This window comes from Cygnus olor, chromosome 5 (assembly GCF_009769625.2).
Source record: "Cygnus olor isolate bCygOlo1 chromosome 5, bCygOlo1.pri.v2, whole genome shotgun sequence".
NCBI lineage: Eukaryota > Metazoa > Chordata > Aves > Anseriformes > Anatidae > Cygnus > Cygnus olor.
This window is the reverse complement of record NC_049173.1, coordinates 52,644,629-52,666,949: the sequence shown is the minus strand read 5'-3', so window position 1 is coordinate 52,666,949 and position 22,321 is coordinate 52,644,629. Positions and strand designations below refer to the sequence as shown.

General features: G+C 40.1%; 1 protein-coding gene across 1 annotated transcript in view; it reads right to left on the bottom strand.

The window, feature by feature from the left end:
• Window positions 1–193: 193 nt before the first annotated feature.
• Window positions 194–22,321, bottom strand: part of HSD17B12 (hydroxysteroid 17-beta dehydrogenase 12) — a 76,461-nt gene continuing 54,333 nt past the window's right edge. Inside the window, exons 7-11 of the mRNA XM_040559252.1 lie at window positions 16,848–16,882; window positions 11,585–11,666; window positions 7,435–7,500; window positions 2,339–2,488; window positions 194–2,138 (exon numbers count right to left, since the gene is read on the bottom strand). Coding sequence (XP_040415186.1) covers window positions 2,031–2,138; window positions 2,339–2,488; window positions 7,435–7,500; window positions 11,585–11,666; window positions 16,848–16,882 — 441 coding nt within the window. The 3' untranslated portion in view covers window positions 194–2,030. The remainder of the gene's footprint in view (window positions 2,139–2,338; window positions 2,489–7,434; window positions 7,501–11,584; window positions 11,667–16,847; window positions 16,883–22,321) is intronic.

The following is a 22,321-nucleotide window of genomic DNA, read 5'->3' as shown; positions in this document are numbered from 1 at the left end:
GGGCCTGAGCGTGGAAGAAACTTACTAACAGCTTAATTAGTAGCTCCAGCTGAAAGCTTAGCGGGTTGGTCCAGTGATTTTAAGATGCTCGCATTGTCAATGAGACCGCAGCCGGACAGAGAGATTAATAAAAAACTTCAGTCTGAGATATGGAAGTGCAAACAGTTTAAGAAGGAAACCAACACACCAGAGCTTGAGAGTGAATGCCAGTTTATTGGTTTTACCAAGTGAAAATCCACACAGATTAGTTAGTCCAATGCTTCCACATCACCTCCTGAGCAAAGTCCTACAAAACTGACCTCACCATTCCTGTTCCAGGAAACAAGAAAAACATCAAGAAAACTATGGGATAGGAGTTTTAGCTCAGATTTGATCAGCACCATTGCATCGGTATTTGGGTTTTTTCAATGTACAGAAATGTTAGCCCCAAATCATGTTTCTGTGCAACACATTTAACTTCAAAACCAGAGCTTGAAATTATTCTTCCAAGGACAAAACAATCTCCACTTGTTAACCAAAGGCAGTCACCACAGAAAACATTGGTAGCTACTTATAATTTCATTTGGCTTGAAAACGTTTCGTTTTTTTTTCCTCACATTTATATAAAGGAATGTTAGAGACCATATCTTTAAAGGTCAACACAGACAACAGCAGTACAGACTTCTCATACACTCTGATCCCTGTTTCTGAGTTGGGTAACTTCAGCTTTACGCGGTTTTGGAATAGAACTACGGAATAAATCAGTTAAACACAAAAATACTACGAAGTTCTACATTTAAAGTTTGCTAGTTCTCATTTTTAAAGCTGTCACAGATATTCAGGATTCGCATTTCAAATGGCCTCACCAAAAGACACAGTGACACACATCTCAGAAATAATCTATCCATCATTGCTAACAAGGACAGTAACTCATTTCAAGCTCTGCATTTAAAGTGCCAATAATCTTTTACATAACAACCAGCAAGTAACACAACTTGTGACATATATCCACATTGTGTTATCACCATCTATTACAAAGAACAGGCACTGAACTTTTAAAAATGTTATTACAAATTGTAAAGATTACATGACTGAAAAGTTAGAATCCATATTCAAGAACCAAGAATTTGAATACTTTTTGCAATGTTATTTTATGTATATATTTATAGATGAGCAATTACACTCTTTTTTTTAATTTATTTTTTATTTTGGCCCATTTTCCTCAAGTTCATAACCAAACAGAAAAATCACACTAGACCCTTGAAGTTCGCATAACTGACAGCTCAGGTTTTGGTGCAAGAACCTATTTCAGTACAGTACCAACACATGAACAGATTTCTAAAGCCATCAGATTTAAGGATCACTTCATGGTCACCCTTCCCAAGCAGTGATGATCCTTTCCCAGTTACATAACCTCGGTTATTGGTATTTTTGTTTTACAGAGCGATGACTTTTACACAGCCAGCAAGCAGCCCCTAAGCTGATCCCACCCTGCCCACGGCATCCCGGTTTTGTTTAATGGACTGTGTAAGCAAAGGAGCACTTGCTAGCTGGCTGAAAATGCTGAATCCTTCAAGTACCCTAAACCTGAACCGGGAAGAAGTTACATTCTGAATTGAGCCAGGTTACCCTTCAAGCAAATATGCTCTCTTCCCACACTTCCCCACTTTTTCAGGAATATCAGAGAACTACAGCTGTTCTGCCCTTCACCCAAAAACATAATACATAAATATGATGGACACTATATAACCAAGCCGTTCCTCAGCAGTGCAATGTCTGATCACATCCATTTAAGTATTTCTTAAAGCACAGTGCAATTTTAGTCCAAAGCACTCCCCCCCCAATATACCTATAATATATATAAACAAGCCTAATTTGATATCAGTATTAGAAGTCAAGATTCATCTGTATCCTCAAAACAATATCGCTTTGCTTATTAGAAAATACACCTACAATTGAAGATGTTTAAAACATTAGGTCTACTTGGTGCTGAAGTGTGAGTACAAAACCTGCAGGAGTCTCAGGCTTCCACAGATCGAGTTGTCGGCAACTTACTTCTCCTTCATCATTTTTTTCAAAAAACGAGCCCGTATTTGTTTGTTTGTTTTCATGAGTAAATTCATGACAGTGGACGTAGGTAGCATTGAGAAGACCCAGCCCTAAAAATCAAAGGAAAAATGTCTCAGTTTTTATTGTCTATTCTAAGCTAAATCAAACCATTACCAGCACACACAAACATTACGAAATTATGATTAAAATTTAAAGAACAAAAATAACTTATTTAATATTCAAAATCAATCATTGCTCTTCTTCCCCAGTAATCACATATTAGATCCTTGTGTTTTCCAAGGTGACTTACCATGAAGGCATGGGGCAGGCACCCGTTGGTCTGGGACTGCAGGCCTACCGTGCCTATGGCAGCTCGTACATATGTTTCAGGAGTTGGCTTATCGAAGGTTGGCTTGGAGATTTTAGACATTTTTGTTGCCACATAATACGGCAGAACACTCTGCATGTAGGAAAGAGACATGAAGCAGAGAACGCTTTCAGACTAACTCACAGATTCAACAAGGAACAAAGACCATTGTCCATCAGGTAATCTGCATACTGAATTCTGAAACATGCTAGTTTCAGAACTAGCATGGGTGGGGGACATTAAGAACTTCTGTGGGTGGGGGACATAAAGGGGAAATGGAAGAACTGAAGTAACCAGAGCTGACATGTACAGAAAACTAAAAAGCTTTGAGTCTGGAGAAAGGCCATGCCATTAGCCTGGTGAAACATGCTTTTGTGTTTACCTGCAGAGAGAGAGAGAGAGAGAGAGAGAGAGAGAGAGAGAGAAGGAAAGGGCTTGGTGGGGAAGAGCTGGGATTGTTTAGTGTTCTGAGGAAGAGATTGGAGGATGGCGATCTAACATCTGCCTCTCATTATCTCAAGGGCAGTTACGACAGCCAAACTCTTCTTGGCACTGCCAGATTAAATAAAAAGAACCAAACCTACCAGTTTTTGTTTGTAGACTTTCAGAATGGACACTAGAGAGAAAGGCATTTTGTAAGAGAGCAATGTAACATTCAAATAGGTTGTTCAGAGAGGCCATGGCATCCCTATCCTTGCAGGTTTTCAAGCTTTGGCTGGATAAAACCATGGCAGCCCATGACCTAGAGTTAGCAGCAATCCCACAGAGCAGGAAGTTAGACAAGAAGAGTTCCTAAAGATTCCTTCAAATGAAGACGTCCATCAGTCTGTGATCTGACACTGTATATAGGGAATATGGTAGATGAAAGCAGGTAGTAAAAGTTTTCACTGTTCCACTTTTGCTATGCATAGTAAGCAAGTATCAATAGAAAATGCTGACATCCACTTAAGTTAAAAAGGGTAGTAAAAGAAAGGGGTAAATAACCAATGTTTTCAGACACTCATAGAGAACTTGGGAGTCTGCAGAAACCTTTCATGCAGATTTTTCCAAAAGAGTCTTGGGAGAAATCCTTGCAGTCTTCCTCATTCCTTTTCTTTTTGCCTAATTTCTGTTATAGATCCATACCACTTCCTATGCACATAAGCACAAAATTTTAATCTACGCTATTACTGTGCTGTTTCTGTAAAATTAAGCGTGCCTGTCAGCTAGAGTGTATTTTGAACCTATGTACGTCTACACTGCAGCAAAAGCACTATATACTATCAAAACTAAGTTTCCACAGAGAGGCATTCCACTTGAGCAACATTGATATACCTTAGGCTGAACTTCAGGAAATGATAAAGTACCACCTATACTCTGTTTTCACTTTTTACAAAGCAATACTGTGCGTGTATTGGCATGATAGAATTAACCCTTTTTAAACAGTGAGCTCAAACAGAAGTGCAAGTCAGGAATTAAAAGCACTACGTTTCTGAAGGTCACAGGGATGAACTTCAAATAATCTGAAGTGGGTGCAGTTTTCCTAATGGCTTGAAGGAGGTACGTCAGCTAGTCTTCACAGGAAGGTACTTGTAATATTCATTAGTGGTTTATCATGGCTTAGGCTGGAATGACAGGACAAGGACATGGACCGCAATAAAATTAACATAAGTTGAAGCTGTGATAGCCATTGGTCATCAGGCCCACATAACTCAAAGAAGCAGTTCACTGCCTACGTTAATGGACAAAAAACCAGTGCTATCAGGAATTCAGCACCTCAGCCAACATGTGAGTTACAAAAAAGACAGCTTACCACAGCCTATTAAGTATTCTGCAGGAAAAGACATTTGCTGATACAGAAAACCAGATTTAAGCTTCATTTGTTTATTTTAACAATGTAAAACACTGAAAACTTTTTCATAGCTTTTCCATATCTGAAGCTAAAAAGTTTTCCCCCATACCGTGTGTGTTCATGCTGTGTTTAACACCTTTAGCCAAGTACGCCTTACTGTTTCTGGTGGGGTTTTATGGTTGTTTTTCACCTTTTTTCAGTATTCATAGGAATTCTGCAATGAATGGAGTCATATATGAGCAGTGCATGCTCAGTCTTTGTTTTCCTTTCAAAGTGACATAATATTATTTAGAGAAAACTTCGGGAGGATGAGACTGCCTGGCTACAAATACACATAGGAACAACACGTCTCAAAGATACAATGCTTCTTTCTCAGTCAAGCATCTGTCTTTAAATACTCTCATACTGACATAACTATCAGCACCTTTACTTGAGAAAACAGCAGAAAACAGGAAGATCTTAGACATCCTACTATAACAAGAGACTGAAAAACACCTCCTTCCAAACAAAATATCAGTATTTGAATGAAATTCCTACAGCCTGCTCTGGAAGGGTTTTCAAGGATGAAAAATGCCTTCCATGGAAGGCTAACATAATGCTGCCTGAGTTTACTTGAACATGCCTATTTGCAGCATGCATCCTCACACAGGAAAACCCACAGACCACATGGAAGGGCAGGAGTGCAAAAAAAAAAAATCACACCCAGCTTTATTGCCATTGAAGCTGTGTGTTGGAGGAGCCAGAGCATCACAGTTTGTAGGTAGGCTTGAGCAGGAAAGAAATCGTACCAGAAGACTTAATTGTATTACTGTAGAAGAGAAATATTCTATTAAATACCCAAAATATATGAAAGACACAGACAAAACAAGCCTTTTGCTTACACAAAGCAGCATCCTGGTTTATTTAGATGCAAATATTTTAGTAGAATTTTAATCATAATGCTTTATGAGGAGAAGGGTATTCTCAAACCTGAGACCTACTCCATATTTTACTTCAAAATATAAACAGACTCGGCTGAATATTGTGAGTTGGGTTGAGGGCAGTCAGTTCTAGAATTAGCTGGTCCGGAATCTGCTGCCTTTTGATGCAAAAATATCAAGAGGTGCTGCATCCTGTTTAAGTTTTTAAATGACTGAGCAAGAGAGAATTTGCAAAAGGCATCTTCCTGACTCCAGAATCAAGAATAAAACCAACAAGAACCCCACAAACAATCTGGGCTGACACTCTTCACCAGTATCTAAAGTCAGAGAGACAGCGATTAGTTAACTTCAGGTCTAGAAGACAGCTAAGAATGTCAGCCATCCCACTCGTGCTCCATCTGCCTGAAATGTTCATTTAAGAGTCATGATTCACAGAGATGTACTCTGTGAACCAGTTTCCTAGATAAACTCCCTTCTATTCAGGCTGCTGTTTAAAGATGTTGCATATTGTTCATTTTTACCTGTATGCAATGACTCTATGCTTAGGAGCAAGCAGCCGGCTATGTTTTCCAGCCTGCCTTGAGCTCTAGAGCATCATCACATAAACCACACTCAGAGAACATTCTCTTCACATGAATATAAGGAACCATGTTTACAAATGCTCTCTGTGAGGCTTCTTCTCACAACGAAGGTAGCATGGCAAACCAGCGCTACCATTTCCTTCAGTCTTGGAGACTGTGACCACAGATTGAAAGAGGTCCATATTGCACAGACACTTGGAACAGTTCTGGGATATGAAGCTAAATCTACAATACAGAAATTGAATCACTTGGTGGAGATAGAAGTAACGTAGCGGGGCAAAAGTAAAAAGAACACTGAAGAACTTGCACTGTGATAAAAACATTGCAGGAAGGTCCAGAGCTGAAGGCAGGGAAAGACCTGAAAAGCATTCTGAGTAGAGAAAGTAATAAGGAGACGAAACACTAAAAGTTGCTCCAGATTAATCCATTTCAGGAGTAGAGAGCACACACCTTCAGCTTACAGAGAGATTTGTGTATCTGTTTAGAGTGCTAGGTTTTTATGCATCCTCTATTGCTGACAGCAAGTTGGTTTTGCTGAAGGAAAATGTATGGGAATAGCTCACTCGGTAACTGTCTTTTTTTCCCTAAAAGTCTAACATAATCCTCTCATGAACTGGGACAGGACGTTTCCTACTGATGACTTCTTTTTGGTAAGTATGATTGGAAGGAAAAATGTCCAGCAAGCCAAAACTAATATAGCCTTAAGTTAGTAACAGCTTCTCTGTATTCCAAAACCAGCAACGAAAGCTGTGCTCCCACCCTTAATGATCACACGAACAAGACTGGCATCTTTGTGACTTAGTTCTCACAGTGCCTTTGGAGTTCAGGTGGCTTTGAGAACCACCATACAGAACAAGGGGAGGGAAAGCAAGAGGCATGGGCATGGGGTAATTCTGTCTTTAAGAACCCTAACAGAATTTTAAGATGACTCACCACTGTCTTTACAGCACAGGTAAAATCTTTATCAAGACTGACTATTGCACTGGAGAGCAACAGATGTAACGGGTAATGAAGAATTCGGCAATTGTGACCCAAAACCAAAGTCTGGAAACTTTAGTTAGGTTTTGGAAGCAAACATTAAAGAATGTAGAAAGTGATATTAAACACAAAATCCCCATAAAGCTGTGAGACTGGCTTGGTTTGCTCTTATGTCCCTACAAAACAAAAAACCTAAAGCCATGGAAAGTGAACAAGTAGAGCACAACACAAAACTCACTAGAAATGCGGAAACCCAATACTGAAGAAAATCTAAGTCAGCCCATTAAATACGAAGGCCTTGTAAGGTGTCTGCTTGTTCTTGCTACTTTGCTTACACTAGCAGTTGGTTCACTGACACCGCAGGGAAGGGACTGCTACTATTTTAGTCTTTTGAGCAGCTACCTATTTAATATCTGTACAAATGAACTCCAAACGTACATTCCAGGAGATTTAGTTGTATAAAGGTGTACTCTGTAGAGTTGCACAGTTTTCTGGAGTATTTTATACCTAAAGGTACAATTACCACCAGCAGGTAAATTATATATTTTTTTTGTTACTTCAAGATGCATCATTTCAGGGTAACTTAAGAAAACTGCTAATGGGATCAAAGGAAATCCTCATCCTTAATCTGTGTCACATTCATGAATAAAACAATATGCTGATTTCCTTTTGTTACCAAGACACCAATGTTGCTGTGGTAACCACACTTACATGAAAAACTCTACTCACCTGCACAATGATGCCCTTGCTCTTGTATTCTGCATGGAGGCCTCGAGAGAAGTAATCCACAAAAGCCTAAAATGAAAAGAACGGAAATGCAGCATGCTATGCATTAAAATGGAAACTATAGTTTGGAGCTTTTTGTAAGCATATTTGAGTTACTATTTATAGCTCCTCTTTTCAAAGTGAAAAACCTTAGGCTTTCAGTGCAACTTCGCAGGTTACAGCAATGCCATCTGAACAGAAACCCCGTGCTTACGAAGCATTTTTTTTCCCAAAAGTGAGACATTCTAAACAAATAAAATTCTTTTTTTTAATTTAGAAGGAAAAGGAACTAGATTAGTTACATAAAGTCCAGTTAAAATAGGAAAATAAACTTTGTGTTCACATTGTGTCATCTCCTTAGACTTTTTTTTAGAAGAGTGATTTAAGTTGGCATCCTGAAGACTACCACCTAAAACTCTTCCAAACTTCTGGAAGTTTTAGAAATTCCAAGATTAAACATTCGAAGAAGGAAGCAAAAGGGCTTGAAGGGTGGACACTAGAACCTGCCTTCAGGATGCACTTACATCTGATATACCGCCTCCATAAAGGGAGATCCACATGCTTGCTCTTTCCTTACCACTTACTCTGAGATGGATACCTTATACAATGCTGAAAAAGTATTGTCTTAATAATCCAAGGCTACTCAGCAATTCAAACCAGCATAAATTCCCCCTCCCTTTCTTCTAAACCACCTTTCTACTTCTCTTCCCCCAAGTCAAATGAGCCAAAATATTAGGTTCTACTACCATTTCTTGTTTTAGAAAAACGATACTGCTAAGTAGGATAAATGGAGCGCCCTCAACTGAGGGAACTAAACTATTCTATCCATAACTGAGGCGAATTCAAGTATTTAAGAAGAAACAGCTCTAGAGGAAATAAAAGGCTATTAAAAGTAGCCACAAATGCTTCAAACCAGCGTCAAAACAAGCAGCAAAACTCTAATACTGCACCTGTTTTACAATCATCTTTTTCTGACCATGGCATCAGTGGGTTAACACAAGTCCTATCCAAACACGGTGCTTATAGTTTGCAGTGCCCAGTGTTTTTCCTAGTAAGGTCATCCTACCGAACTCAACCAATACATGAAGCAAAGAAACACTCCCACACTTCTGGGCTATTTCTATTGATACTTTTCTGAGCATACACGCAAGATCTGAAAGAAAACTAAATTTTGCTGTGTAGCCAATGGGTTCTTTTATTCTTCAAGTTGCATGTAAAAGCTAGAAGGAGGCTCATTAAACGAAGTAATTGTATCTTCTGTTCAACTGTTCGTATCTTCACCCTTTTCCTGCCAGTATAAGTTCTTAATAAAGCAAGTACTCAACATCAAGTCCCTGAAAATGAGGCCTAACAGCAAGGACTCAAGTAAGCTAGCCATGCTATTGCAACAAAGAACATGAATACAAATGCAAACAGTTTTGTGCAGTCCTTGAACACAGTTGTGAGATGCATGTGCGATAACTGCAAAGTACATAAATCTATTAAAAATTAAAAAAACACTATATTCTGCTAATCACAAAATGCTTTGATTATTCAAAGCTCTCACTACTTCTGCACAACAGTCCTGAAATTAGTTACTGCTTCAAATATAGAGAGACAACATAAAGAGAATGTCATCTCTACTATTCGATACGAGCTTTGCAATAAAGTGTTCACTTTACTTGAGAAGGAACAAGCAACTTCCGGTATCCAAATAAACTTTGGAGTTTTTCTTCTTAGAGGACTTACTTTAAGACAAGTTGGGTTTTCTACCTCCAGATGCACAAGTGTTCCAACAGCCTCTAACTTACAGCGGTCTTAAGAACAATCTTTAAATAAGCATCCCCTGAAAAAGCAGGTAAGTACACCATACAAAAAAACAATTTCTTCTCCTTGGATATCCAGTAACAAGCCCAAATACTTGAGATATAGTAGAAAAAAAGTCATAATTCACTTCTCATTACTATTAATGCAGGCAGAAAGGGAAGTGTCAAAAACAGGAATATGATTCCTTTAAAAGCATCTAATTGCCTTGTAAGACAGGGAATTCTCCATGGGGAAGGTTAAAGAGGCAGACTGCGTCTGTTCCTGATAATTAGCCAAAGCCATTGACTTAGACCTGAAGGATACTATGCTTTAAAACCCCTCTATACAGATGAGGAAAAACACTAGAAATTGCAGATACAGTCTTTCTATAGCTACATTAGGAGAGTCACTTTCATGCTTACTAACCTTGCTATGGTAGAAGATGAGCAGTGCTGAGAATAGGCAAGATTACTTAACCTGTAATTGAGTTTCTTAGGGAGAGGGAAGGAATATTTGTACTTATAATTGAGAAAAAATAAAAAAGAATAAGCAAAGAAGTGTTAAGTTGTATTATCACAAAAACATAACCTCAAATCATTTGATAAAGCTGAAAGCAATGCAACAACAGAACTGACCTTTCACGCTAAGAAGTGTGCTCTCAGGAAATGCCTATTTCTGGAGCAAAGTTTTATCAGCATAAGTGATTTGGGCTTTCATGATTTCTAAACTTAAATATCCCTTATTCACACTAATATTCCTTCAGTATACATAAAATAGCATGCATCAATTCCTTTCTGGATACATGAAGATGTTATTGGAGAGTTTAAAGGAAACGTATGCCTGTTCTGACATGAACGACACCAACTGAAGGTATCTTTATCCCGTCAAGGTTCTGCTTAGAGTCTGAAATCCTTTAAGTATTGAAAGTAATTACCAGGTGCACCTAAAAAAAAGCTATAGTGTTACGCTGCTTGAATACCATGTCATAAATGTCTCTATTTAGTTTTATTACTTATACTTTAGCTCCATACTGTGAACCTATCTTGTACCTGGTGTTAGGGTGTCAACTGGAGACCTTTTATGAGACCATTTCAGATGCCATACAAATACCTTTGGAAAAGAAATAACCCCAGCTGCAGAAAGACAGAACCGTCCCAAGTGACTCAGTGAGAAACCAGAGCAGGTAAGCTTAACATAAGATGTAGATCTATAGTAGTAATATACTATATGTCTAGAACGTATACGTTTGACACCATCTTCTGCAGCATTCTCATTTGGAAGTTGAGCAGATACGTGCTGAAAGAACAACACTGCCAGTTATATAGAAAATTGTTTGGACCAACAGGCTCCAAGGGCCATGATTAATGGCTTGACTTCTGGTTAGTAACAAGCAGAGAACCCCACATATCAATACCGAGGCCCATATTCTTCAATATCTGCCATAAGCAACCTAGATGATGGCACACAGTGCACCCTCAGCACATTTGCAGATGACAATATTAGATGGAGTGGCTGACACAACAGACCTTCAGTCCAGAGGGATTCTGGTAAACCTGATGATTGTTAAACTTTGTGAGATTTCTTGACTGGCACAGAGTAGAGTGCAAAGTTCTGCATATAGAGTGAGATAACCCCATGCCTTAATGTTGGCTAAGTAGCAGCACTGCTGAAAAGAGCCTGGAATTTATGGTGGCTGCCAGGGAGAAGATAAACCAATAATCCACTCACTGCAAGAGCATCAAACCACATACTGGGCTACATTAGAAGGATGCATCGCCTACTAATGCAGCTCAAGAGAAAATGACTCTACTTGGTACTGGCAACGCTCAAGTGCTCTACCCATCTCTTACCTGAAATGCTAAACTTAAGGCAACTAACCAAAGAGGAAGAATAATCTTTGCTTCCAGCAAGCACCAGAAAAATCCTACTTAAATACGTATGCCCATACATACCTAACATATCTACCTATCTTTTACAAGATTAGAGGAAAAAGATTCAAAGTATCAGAACAAGAAATTGTGTTGAACTTAGTCAATGCTCTTAAACCTCACACTAAGCTTGCTTGGTATAGTAACATCCTTTGTTGTGTGATGCAGTGTATAAAACTTCCATGTGATGAATGTGTGATGCAATCTATAAAATAGTCATCTCCATGACAGTAAACCCTTGAACTCATTTTTTGTCTCGACCTTCAACTACCAGCAAAATTAAAGTTAGAAACTCAGTACTTTTAGTTCATGAAAGCACCACTAGATGGACACCAAAACATTTATTCCTGTGGTGTTGGCTTATGTGTGACACTATTTCTGTGTGCAAAAGAGTACCTTACCTTGGATGCGGAGTAAAGAGTCAGCAGTGGAGTTGGATACATCCCAGCAGCTGAAGAGATATTCAAGATTACTCCTTTTGATCTGAAAGGCAGCAAAGATATATTCCAATTAAATAATAAAAAAAACATCTTTCATGTTTCAGAAAATTACTGCAAGCCTGAAGAAAATCTTTAGGATGAAATTGAGATTAAGATCTGTTTAGATCCCCCAACCAAATCCTTAACTGAAGTTTACCCATAGTCTTCAAGCACTATATAAATATTCAATTAGCTGGTATAAATCAGGAACAACTCCAAGGTCAATACAAGAGAAACAAGCTACTTATATGGGGCTCCACTATGCAAAATCGAGTGTTGGCACAAATCTGAAAGGCAATTTCTAAACCTCAGGTGAAGGTGGCAGAAATGGCAACACGAGTTTGTTATGTGGTTTACACTTTGATAGTCCCTTTTGTCATAAGCCTACGTATCTTCTAAATGTTACCTTAATGATGGATCTTTATGATAGCAAGCATTTGAATCTACTGCTCAAATACAGAAGTGTTCTAATATAGCATAGAGGATATCCATTGGTTGACTACAAAAAAAGTTGTTTTACAGTAATAGTTGACTTATTCCACAGTAATATATAGCCAAGGGTACCAGCCCGAAAGTAGCTACTACCTGCTCTGCCAAGCACTTCTCAAGCATGTGCAGCTAGGACAGACAGTAAGACCCCTGGATTTCTAACATGTCCACTTCTGTGACTAGTTTTACATAAAAAAGTAGACTCGTTACTTAGTGCTAGGTAGAAATAAGAATTAGTTGAAAAATCTAGGGCAAGCAAGTTATTAGAGGATGCTACCAGACAGCTGAATACAGTGGAAGCTGCATCTCTTCTTCTTCCTACCATAGAGTAGATTGAAGCCAGTTTACCCAAACACACAACTAGGTATTCTGTGGTTAGTGAGGACTCGTGCAGCTTAACTGCTGCAGATTCATGAGTTTTTCATCATATTTGTTCAACTACACATACACTATGCCACTGCTGCCACAATGATTTAAGTAATCATCTTAAAAACAAACAGCTGAGTTTAAGTGACCATTAATTTTTTTATTTTTATTTTTTGTAATTCTTTGAGAATTGTGACAATAGATTCAAACCAATATGGTTTCTGCCACGATACAAGTACGAATTAAGTCTGAATGATTCACCTCTGGAAATGAGACAGTTGACATAACAGAAAAGAATCATTTTGCAGTCATTCAGGTTTTCAAACACCTTTGCCAAAGTTCTTATACTTTTCAGGAGTTATCCGCAAGGCTTTGTTGGTGAAATAAAGTGGTGACATGGATCAAAATATGCAGTATGAAGAAAAGACTACAAATTAATCAAGAATTTTCACAACAGCAACAGGTTAACAGTGGATGACAGAGGTTTTTCATATCAAGACAGGTGGTGCTTATGATATTTATTCATCAACTCAAATGGGGATTGGCAGTGAAATGAGTATTCATGCAGTTTAAGAGATTACCAAATTGGAGGATACTATAAGGAACTTTTTAAAGAGTTAAGATGGCTATGTGAACAGACTACAGAATGGCAACTGAAAAAATCAATATTAACAAAACCAACAATGCATACACTAAAGAAAATAATGTGAATTAATCAAACCTTGCAGAATTCTAAATCAACTATCCATTCCCTTGAAAATCCCGAACAAAGTCCAGAAGGAATTCTCTGTTGTGCAGCAGTCACCAAGAACAACCAAAAAGGATGGTAGGGAATGGCAGGGACAGGTCCACCACCCCCTTAGTCCTGTTTTGTGTCTGTGGACCACTCCTCCATCCCTCCAAATACAGGGCAGAGACACTAAGAACCTGATGACTGGATGGGGCTTTGAGCAAGCTGATCTAGTGGGAGGTGCCCCTGCCCATGGCAGGAGGGTTGGAACTTGGTGATCTTTAAGGCCCCTTCCAACTCAAACCATTCTGTGATCCTATGATTTGAGGACAGAGAATAGGAGGGAAAAGGCTCTGATGTGTTGATGAGGTGAAAGGATTGTTCACTTAGCTATTTAAGAGTCTAGTAAGACCAACAATACACCCTCTCATAATACAGAAGAAAGATGTGTTATTTAAATGAGATTGAAATTTAGATCCAATAAAAGGAAGTGCTCTTCCCATATTCAGACCACAGGAGTCACTGCCACACAACTTAATTGAAGACAGAAGCTTAGTAGAACTCAAGAAGGGTTGAGCATTTATATGGATAAACACGGCCTCACTCTCCCAAAACAAACTGAAGCTTTAACAGAGAGGCTGGCACTCGGGCAGTAAGGCACAAGTCTCACAGCGGCTGGCCTGACTGCAACTTCCCAGCTGCAGTGACTGTCCCTTAGGTGCATTCGGTTCTGATCCAGCGAAGAAAGCCCTCTTAGAAAACAGTAAATACCAGCCTCTTGCACACGCACTGTGTACTGGACTCTTTGAAGCTGTTGATGCAACTGTGGGTTTTGTAGTTTGCATTCTCTTTATAAAGAAAACGGTCCTAGTCTTCAAAAGCATGCAACTTAAAATCTCCCAATAAAAGGAAACAGCAGCGTGTGTGCAGGGGGAACACTTCCAATTACTCTAATCACAATTCTGTCTCTTGCAAGAGCTGCAGAAGAAACATCCTAGGGAGGGACCTGAAGGACTACGAGGACACCGGCGCGGCAAGACGCTGCGGCCTGCCTCCAACGCGCCCGCACGCTGCACCAACACCCTGGGTGAGGGTGCGGCGAGGCAGGCGTCCTGCCCAACAGAGCACACCCTGGCACCTCCCCGTCATTCTTCCTTCAGCGCACGGCATGGTCCGGGGATGCTAAATTTAGCTGTCTCCCCGTTGCTGCGGCAACCAGCGCCTGCTCCAGCTGCACGCCAAGTGGAAAGAGCAAGCTTCCTCTGTAATGTAATTATGCACTTGCTACTTCCCCGGCAATAAATACCATAGTTTGGTATTTGTCTAGAAACAGTCAACTGATTTTGTTGTTGTTGTTGCTCCCGAAGACATCAAGGCTCAGTTTCGAGTTCCGCGAGTCTCCCACCTTAGACAGCTGCCTGAAAACGTACAGGGAGAACTGCTCATTTAAGTGTAATAGGGAGCCACAGATTATAAATTGTCACTTTAAGTGCTCAGAGCACAGGAGAGGAGCAACAGCAGTGTCTAAATGCCATTACCAGAAATGGCATCCATCTCACGCCGCTGTGTTTATCATAAATAAGAAGTAACCGACACACCAAGACGCGCTTGTGCTTTCTGCTTACAGACCTGGATGTAAAGCATGTCAGCTCTGCTCTACTCCTGGATTTGTCTTGGGACGTAAGGCCATCAAACCGATACTCGGATACGTAAAAATGTGCACTGTGGGTGCAGGATGCCGTAGCGTGCTACGTTACTGCTATGTACTCACACAGCGCCCGCCTCAAACCAGTGAGGAAGAGCGATGGGATTCCCAGTCTGGATCCCTCTTCTAACATGCAGTCCCATGCGAGCAATGCATGGGTGGCCCATGGAACAGCAGAGTACAGCTACCAGCCCTTCATGCTCCTGGATTTGCTGGACATCTGTGTTCTCCTGCAGTAACAGACCCTTAGCAGTGTCATGGCTGTGCAGGGGTGGGCAGCTGCACACCTGGGTTGTGGGCACTGTAGTCACCTGCCTTTGCAAAACCAAAGGGAATACGGAAGGTTGTTCCATATTTGCTCAAGGGTACTCAGAAGCAGAAATCAGGCAGCAAACCAGGATCCTGCTTTCATTCAAACCATCTCACCTGGTTTAATACTTAGTAGGAAAACAGGATATTCTCTAAGTGGAATACACGTCTTTCTGTTCTGTGAAGCTGAGGTATCCATCGGCCAAATGGATAACTACGACAGTTCTTTAGACAAAGAAGAAACTGAATCAATAAACCGTGGTTAGAGCTTCAAAGTTGCACAAATTCATATCAACAGCACATTAATCCTCAGAAAGCAGGATGGCTTTAGTCATGTTGGCATCTTCAGGGGGACGGTGGTTTCACAAAAGCCAGGTCCTTTTATCTGTCAACTACAGGACGTGGGCGAAGAGTAACTTTTGACTTATGAACCTTGAGTAACTACTACTACTGCAGTGCAATCCTCAACCCAGCTTTATTGAGAAACATCAACTCCCAGATCCCCCAGACTCCAGGGTCTTCGTTTTTCTAATTCAATTTTCTTTGCATGAAATAAACTCTTTTCTGCTTCCATTCTTACCTAAGCCAAAAAGTCCAGGCTTGCCATCACCCTGATGGTACCAGCTAGGTACCAGCTCCCCAGACCGGCCACTAGCTCTGACAGTTTGTACTCACAAAGGAACAGTTTTAGATGTGAAATACTCGCTTTCCATCTGCACGACACTTGCATAATTGAACCATGATCTGCAACGAAAACTCCCAGATAGCAGGATGATACAAGATTTTTTTTTTTTTCCTCCCCTTGATCTGTCCTATTTTGAGGTTTACCCTGTATATACACTCCTCCTATAGTATTCACTTGGAGGTAACAACAAGGCGACTAACATGCACTGTTTGTTCTACGCGGCTTTCCTCAGCGCTGTGAGTGCAGCTCAGCCCTGACCTGGAGCAGCCCCCAGCCAGCCGGGGTTAGCACTGCAACAGACAGCAAACATCCTGCAGCAGCCAACATCACCTAGAGAACAGCCTGGAGGTTGCACACCGCATCCGTGTCTTTGGTTTCACCTGGGAGCTGGCTGGGAAGTCAGCACACGTCTTCCGCAGTGACACTGGTGTGCATTAACTCTTATTTTAAAGAGCTGTTCTCCAATTCTACTTTACCAAATGATCACAGACTTTCCTCAATATACCTCCTACTGTATAATGAGAACATATTCTTTGCATCCATTTTACTTACAATGACTTAGAGAAATAGCCTTAAGAAGGTTATTCCCAGGAACTGTAACCACCCCCTCAGAATAGCAGGTTGTTGAGTTAGTGCTGATGAGTCAGACGGGCTTTTTAATTCTGTTCTAAAAGGAATCACCACAACAGTGGAGAAGGGAGAGGAAAAATAAAAAGGGAATCGAGTGGAAAAGGCTTCCACCGTCTGATGATTCATGCACCATCAGCGTGACTCACCCAGCATTACTCTGCCATTAAAACATGGAGACTAGGCTGATTAGTCACAGTAATGAATTTTTCAAGAAAGGATTCTCCCCTATAAATAATGATGACTTTGTCTGGATAGTGTTAGTGTGACTCACCTTTCCAGCATGCCGGGCAGCACCAATCGTGTCATCTGCAAAAAGAAAACATTCGTGATGGCTGAGAATGCAGACACCAGACAGCCAGAGATGAGGGAAGCCTCCCTTCCTCCCAGAAGCAGCTGCCACCCCCTCCACCCCAGCCAAGACTCGGGGAAGCAGAGACCATACTTTGCGTGGGCAGTTTATTTTTATTCTACCTGGGTAACTTGGCTCTGACAAGTAGTGTGTGCACTGAAACCAGTGAACCGATCCAGCTAGTAGCAGAAGTACAATAAGAGTAAATAAAAATGCCTTCGCCACCCTGCAGCATCCGTGGCTACCGAAGAACACTGAAACACCAGCATACTATGCCATGTGTATGATCTTTCTCTCCCCATAAAAAGCATCTGTGTTCCCCAAGACTGACCAAATTCACCACCCATACCAAACCCAGGACAAAACGCAGTGCATTTTAGCTAGTCTTACTGAACTGCTGATGTTAATTAAAAAAAATCAAACCGGAGCAGCAAGAGCACTGGACAAAAGTACTGAAGATGAGCATTCTAGCTCTGGTAACCATGTCAATACATCTCACTGCTCAAACCAATCTCCTTTATTTTATAATAAATATTATTAAAGCTTTCTAGCATTAACACAGTAAGAATAGTTACTGTCAGAAGGTAGGCAAAAGAAGTTTAGTTTGCTTCCGACCATGGGCAGCCTTTGTGTAAAAGTGAGAGCATTACTGCAATGGACGTACAGAAAATGAGTTCATAGGCTACTGCTTCAGTGGTAAGTTCTGAGCAGCCCTAGTTTTACAGCTGTAAACATTATCTTACATACAGAAAGCATTTAGGACCCCAAAACGTTATTCTCCTGATTACACAGATGTTGTCCACAATAAAAGAAACTATCCTCCCATGACAGAAGTAGCCAGGGAGACTTCCCCACTGCTCTGCAAAGTGCTGCCTTCATCAGGTGTGAGAGCAATCCATCTGCAACCTAGCTGAAAGGTCCTCCAGAGCAGCAATCCTAAAACAAGCTTCCCAAACGCAGGGCAAGCAGCTCTGACGAGAGAAATCAAGCATTGATCCAAACCTTGATGAATTTTCAGATAGCATGAAATAACTAATTTTCTAACACTAATTAACATCCTAAAATTTGAACTGAATCCAAAGTTTCTGCCTGTAAGAAATAATGTAGAAAAAGAAAAAATTCAGCTTGTGCCAAATACTACCCAGCCCCCAACCAACCCTGCTAACATGTCATACTACTGACACCAAAGACAAATCAGACAAGAAACATACAACTTTAAATGAAAATGCTGTCCAACAAAGTTCTTGAGACAGTGGTGGATGGGTGTGCAAGAAAATACTTAATGGCACCAAAACGCAACAGTATCCCTGCTGATACCAAATTAACTTGATACGTGAGATTTGAGTTGGATTGGAGGGGAAAAAAAATCAGCATATACAGAAGTACAAAGCACCTGTAAGCACTCTTATTAGAAGCAGCAAACCTGACTTACTGTAGCAAGCTATTCATATTAGTATCACTACTGCATTAACCCTTACACGTGGTGGAATCTGGTTTTGGCTTTGTTTGCTTTTCCAATTGTAAAACGTACCATTTCAGGAATAAAGGAGAAACCACAAAAGGAAACTAGACTTCAGTTGATCACAGTCGATACACAGAAAGAGGCAGAGAAGGGCTGTGTTTTGTATTTTATTGGCATTTCTCATTTGGAATAGATTCTGCCATCAGACATGCTGTGTGACAGCTTCGACAGGTGCAGGAATTGAACAGACCTTACTTCTACGGAGTGGGCTGTTGACACACGCACCTCTCGGCACTGCCCCAGAAGTCAAGCCAAGTTTTTCCAGAGGTGGTAAACATCAAAGCTAAACAGGTCTGATGCAACTTTGAAACAAACTCTGACATAACTATACTTGAGCTTTTTCACATAGTAATGCTTCAAAAGAGATGTGAAAGTGCCTATTTTAATTCTGTACGGATAAAGAATGATTTCGGCTGAGTCTAATACTAGCTCAAGAACAGCAGATCTTTTATCTGGTACAAGCTTTACGATCTCTACCACAGATCCCTTGGCAAAAAGCAGCATACTGCTACTTGCCTGTCAGGGCAGTATAATGCTGCATATCATCTTCATAGATTGACATGCGGACATGAACTGCAATTGCCTCCCCTTAGGCAAACCCATAACTGGTTTGAAAAACTAGTATAGCATCTCCCATTGTAATGCAGAGGGGAACACATGCTTGAAACTTCATCATAAATCCTTACAAATGCAGTCACGGTCTGAATCCCAACTGCAAGCTGACACACAGCTCTAAGCTTAGCATATTACAAAGCTGCTGGTTACTATTGCTACCCAAATGAGAGCACAGAAAAACATGCTACAATAACTAGTATTTGACTTACACAGGTTAAGAAACTATGAAGCCACTGACAACTGACACATAACAGTAGGTACACAACACCACTGGAAATGAAGAACACTCTCCCCAACAGCTTGCTGTTACATAGTCGGTTTCCAAAGTTCAGCTGGATAGGCAGTCAAATTTGCCCTACAAACACCCCCACAGAAAAACACTGATGACAAAACTGGATTTCATTCTTAGCATCACCTCCACTTGTTTCCATTAAAACGAGCATTTTTAGAGAACTTAAAAAAAAACAACTGCGAAATAAGGCAAAGCTGTTTCTCCTATCTATGTTTTTACCTCTTGTAACATGTGAAGAGAAACATGAATATTTAATATCTTTGTGCAGTAAAAATACTGTTTTTTTGTTGTTTGTTTTGTTTTTTAAAGAACTAAGAAACAGAAGGCAGCTCTTTGAGTCAGTCTCACCTCTCCCAGCCAAGTCCATGGTAAGGCTTCCAGTAATGCAAGAGCACTAGTGTAAAAATGCCGGCAAAGCATTCTGTAGGCACATTCAGATTATCTGGCACATCTCTACTTTATACACATGTATAAAATGCTCCCAGCATCAATTCAAAGAAAACAAGCTATAGCAAAAACGTAGTTTTTCCACTAATAACTGTGTCCAATTGCTTACATGATCTTTATTCAAAATCACCAAACCAGCCAATGTCTTTGTCTTCAAGAGCCATAACCTCAGATACGCCATTATGAAATCGGCAGTTCAACAAGAAACAGATCAAGAACTAAATAAACGTGTTCCACATAAAGAATCAAAGAATCTAGGGGTGATTTAGAGACAGCCAGTTCTGCAACGGGGTGTAGTTAATAAATGCCAAAGCGCTGCAAGTCTGAGTCCCTGGGAATTCACAGGTAGGACACAGGAGAACTCTACTGTAGGGTTTCTTTCTCCGAAGACAACCTAATAAAGAAAGAAGAAAGTGACAGAAAAAAGTGACAGAAAACCTAAAAGAAAGGCTGGGAACTATCCTAAGTAGCATGCCTTCAGTTGGTGGGTACTGAACTCACTTCAGCTTTCCTCAGACAACCATTTTTCTGAATGAACTACTACTTTCCACAGAAATACCTGTGCTGCAGTTGAAACCATGGGTACTCCCCCAGGAGTCAGAAGGCTCAGGTAATTTCAGGCAGAGTAGCCAGACACCAAATTACTTAAAAACTGCCAGCTCAGCCAAAGAAGTCTCTTATTTCTTTCTGAAAGTTTGAATTAGAGCAGAGTGAGAATGCATGTGCACGCGTGTGTCAGAAAAATTTGCTCAAGACAGCCTTTTTTATGTCAGAAGTTGTCAGTACCTTGTTTTATATAGTCTGATAAAATCTTTAGCACACAAGCATGAAGCAGTAGTAGGGCTTCTTTCCCAATAATTTCACATATACGCGTCTAAAACTCTGAACAACGCTACCACAGAGTTTGGAGTCTCCTTCGTTTCTTTTGGTAGATAAAAGGACAAGGGCTATATTATTTTGAAGTCAACTTCTTTCACACCAACGCCTAGCTCTTAAATCCCAGGATGCTCGTAACAAGTGGGAGAGATTTATTAAAGCCAGTTCATCATTCTTTTAAAGGCGGCTGTCATATATATCTTGATGTTCATGCATCTGCAAATTAATGTATTATGTGCCTGCCAAGTACTGGTTACATTGTCCACTCTTCCTCTCCAGACCTATCTTCTACCTTTTTTTTCTACCCTTAATTTTGAGAAGAAAAAAAAAAGGAAGACTACTTTAGTCTAGAGAAACAGAAGTTTCTATTTTCATCTGCAAAGACACACAGCCATATGGTTAGATTTATGTTCTGAAACAGGTGCTACACTTAAAGTTCTTATTAGAAGACCAACAAATAGTTAGAATTTATAACAATGCAATTTCAGTGTTTCTTTGGAAGAAATAAATTCTCCCATTCTTATTTATCACTGAATTGCAGCCTTTTCTCACTCTGATCCAAGCAATAGCACAGGAGCAGAGCTTAGGGAAGAAAGACGACTTGTGAAGTTCAGAACACCTTGAAGGTGATATTCACTCAGACTGCTATAAGCAGTAGGAAAAACTGATGTAAAATACTCAAAGTCATCTTTCACATCTTATGTGCCACAACTGTCATACAAAGCCAGAAACTTAATACCACTGTTCTATATTCAGAGACAAATCATTCTACAGTAAGATGTTATGACTGCAAGCCACTCTTTCCACTTCCAAAAGGTGTGAGGAACTGTAATGAAGCCTGTGCAAGTACAAAAAGGATGAAGCTCGAGAACTTGGGCAAGATTTTTATTTTGTTATGCAGCTAAGAAGCCTCCTTCAGATTCCATTCACAGATCTGGGGTGAAGTTATAACAACTCAAAGCAACATAATAAAGGTAAGCAATTGCCTGTGATGCACCCACTCTTGTACAAAACCATAATTGCTACCATAAGATAACTCACACTGCCCAGGCAGAGGATTGACAGAAGTTCACAAAAGCACCAAGCTATTTAACAATTAGTTAACTGACACTGTGCCTATGGAACTCTCCTGTGCAGACTTACTCTAAAAGAACTAGGGAATTATATTCATGCACTATTAGTTAAATTGATCATGAAGCTATTCTCAGCATCTACTATTAAGTTTTCGTAACGCATCTCTTTCAAAACAACAATTTCTTAATGCAGCTCATACCTGCCAGTTTCTACAAATATAAACTATTCTTGTTTGGCTCAGGGTAAAACCGATGTCAGCTCAACAGAAAATCATGCAATAATCCACGTGGCAAGGTCAGTACGTAGAAAGGGAAACACAGGATATACAAGTGGAACTATGAACTCAACACGCTGCAACCCCTGTTCATTGTCAGTGACTTTCCATTGAGCAACACTTCTAGGAAAGTTTTCTCTATTTAGAACCTCAGACTTTCAGAGCCCAGTTTGCAAGGAAAACTTCCCAACTAAGCAATTTTCCCATTTGTGTAGGAAAAAAGATAACTCAAGCAAGTTTCAATGCAAGGTGTATTTCCCACAACCCCAAACCTACAAAAAACAAACAAACAAACA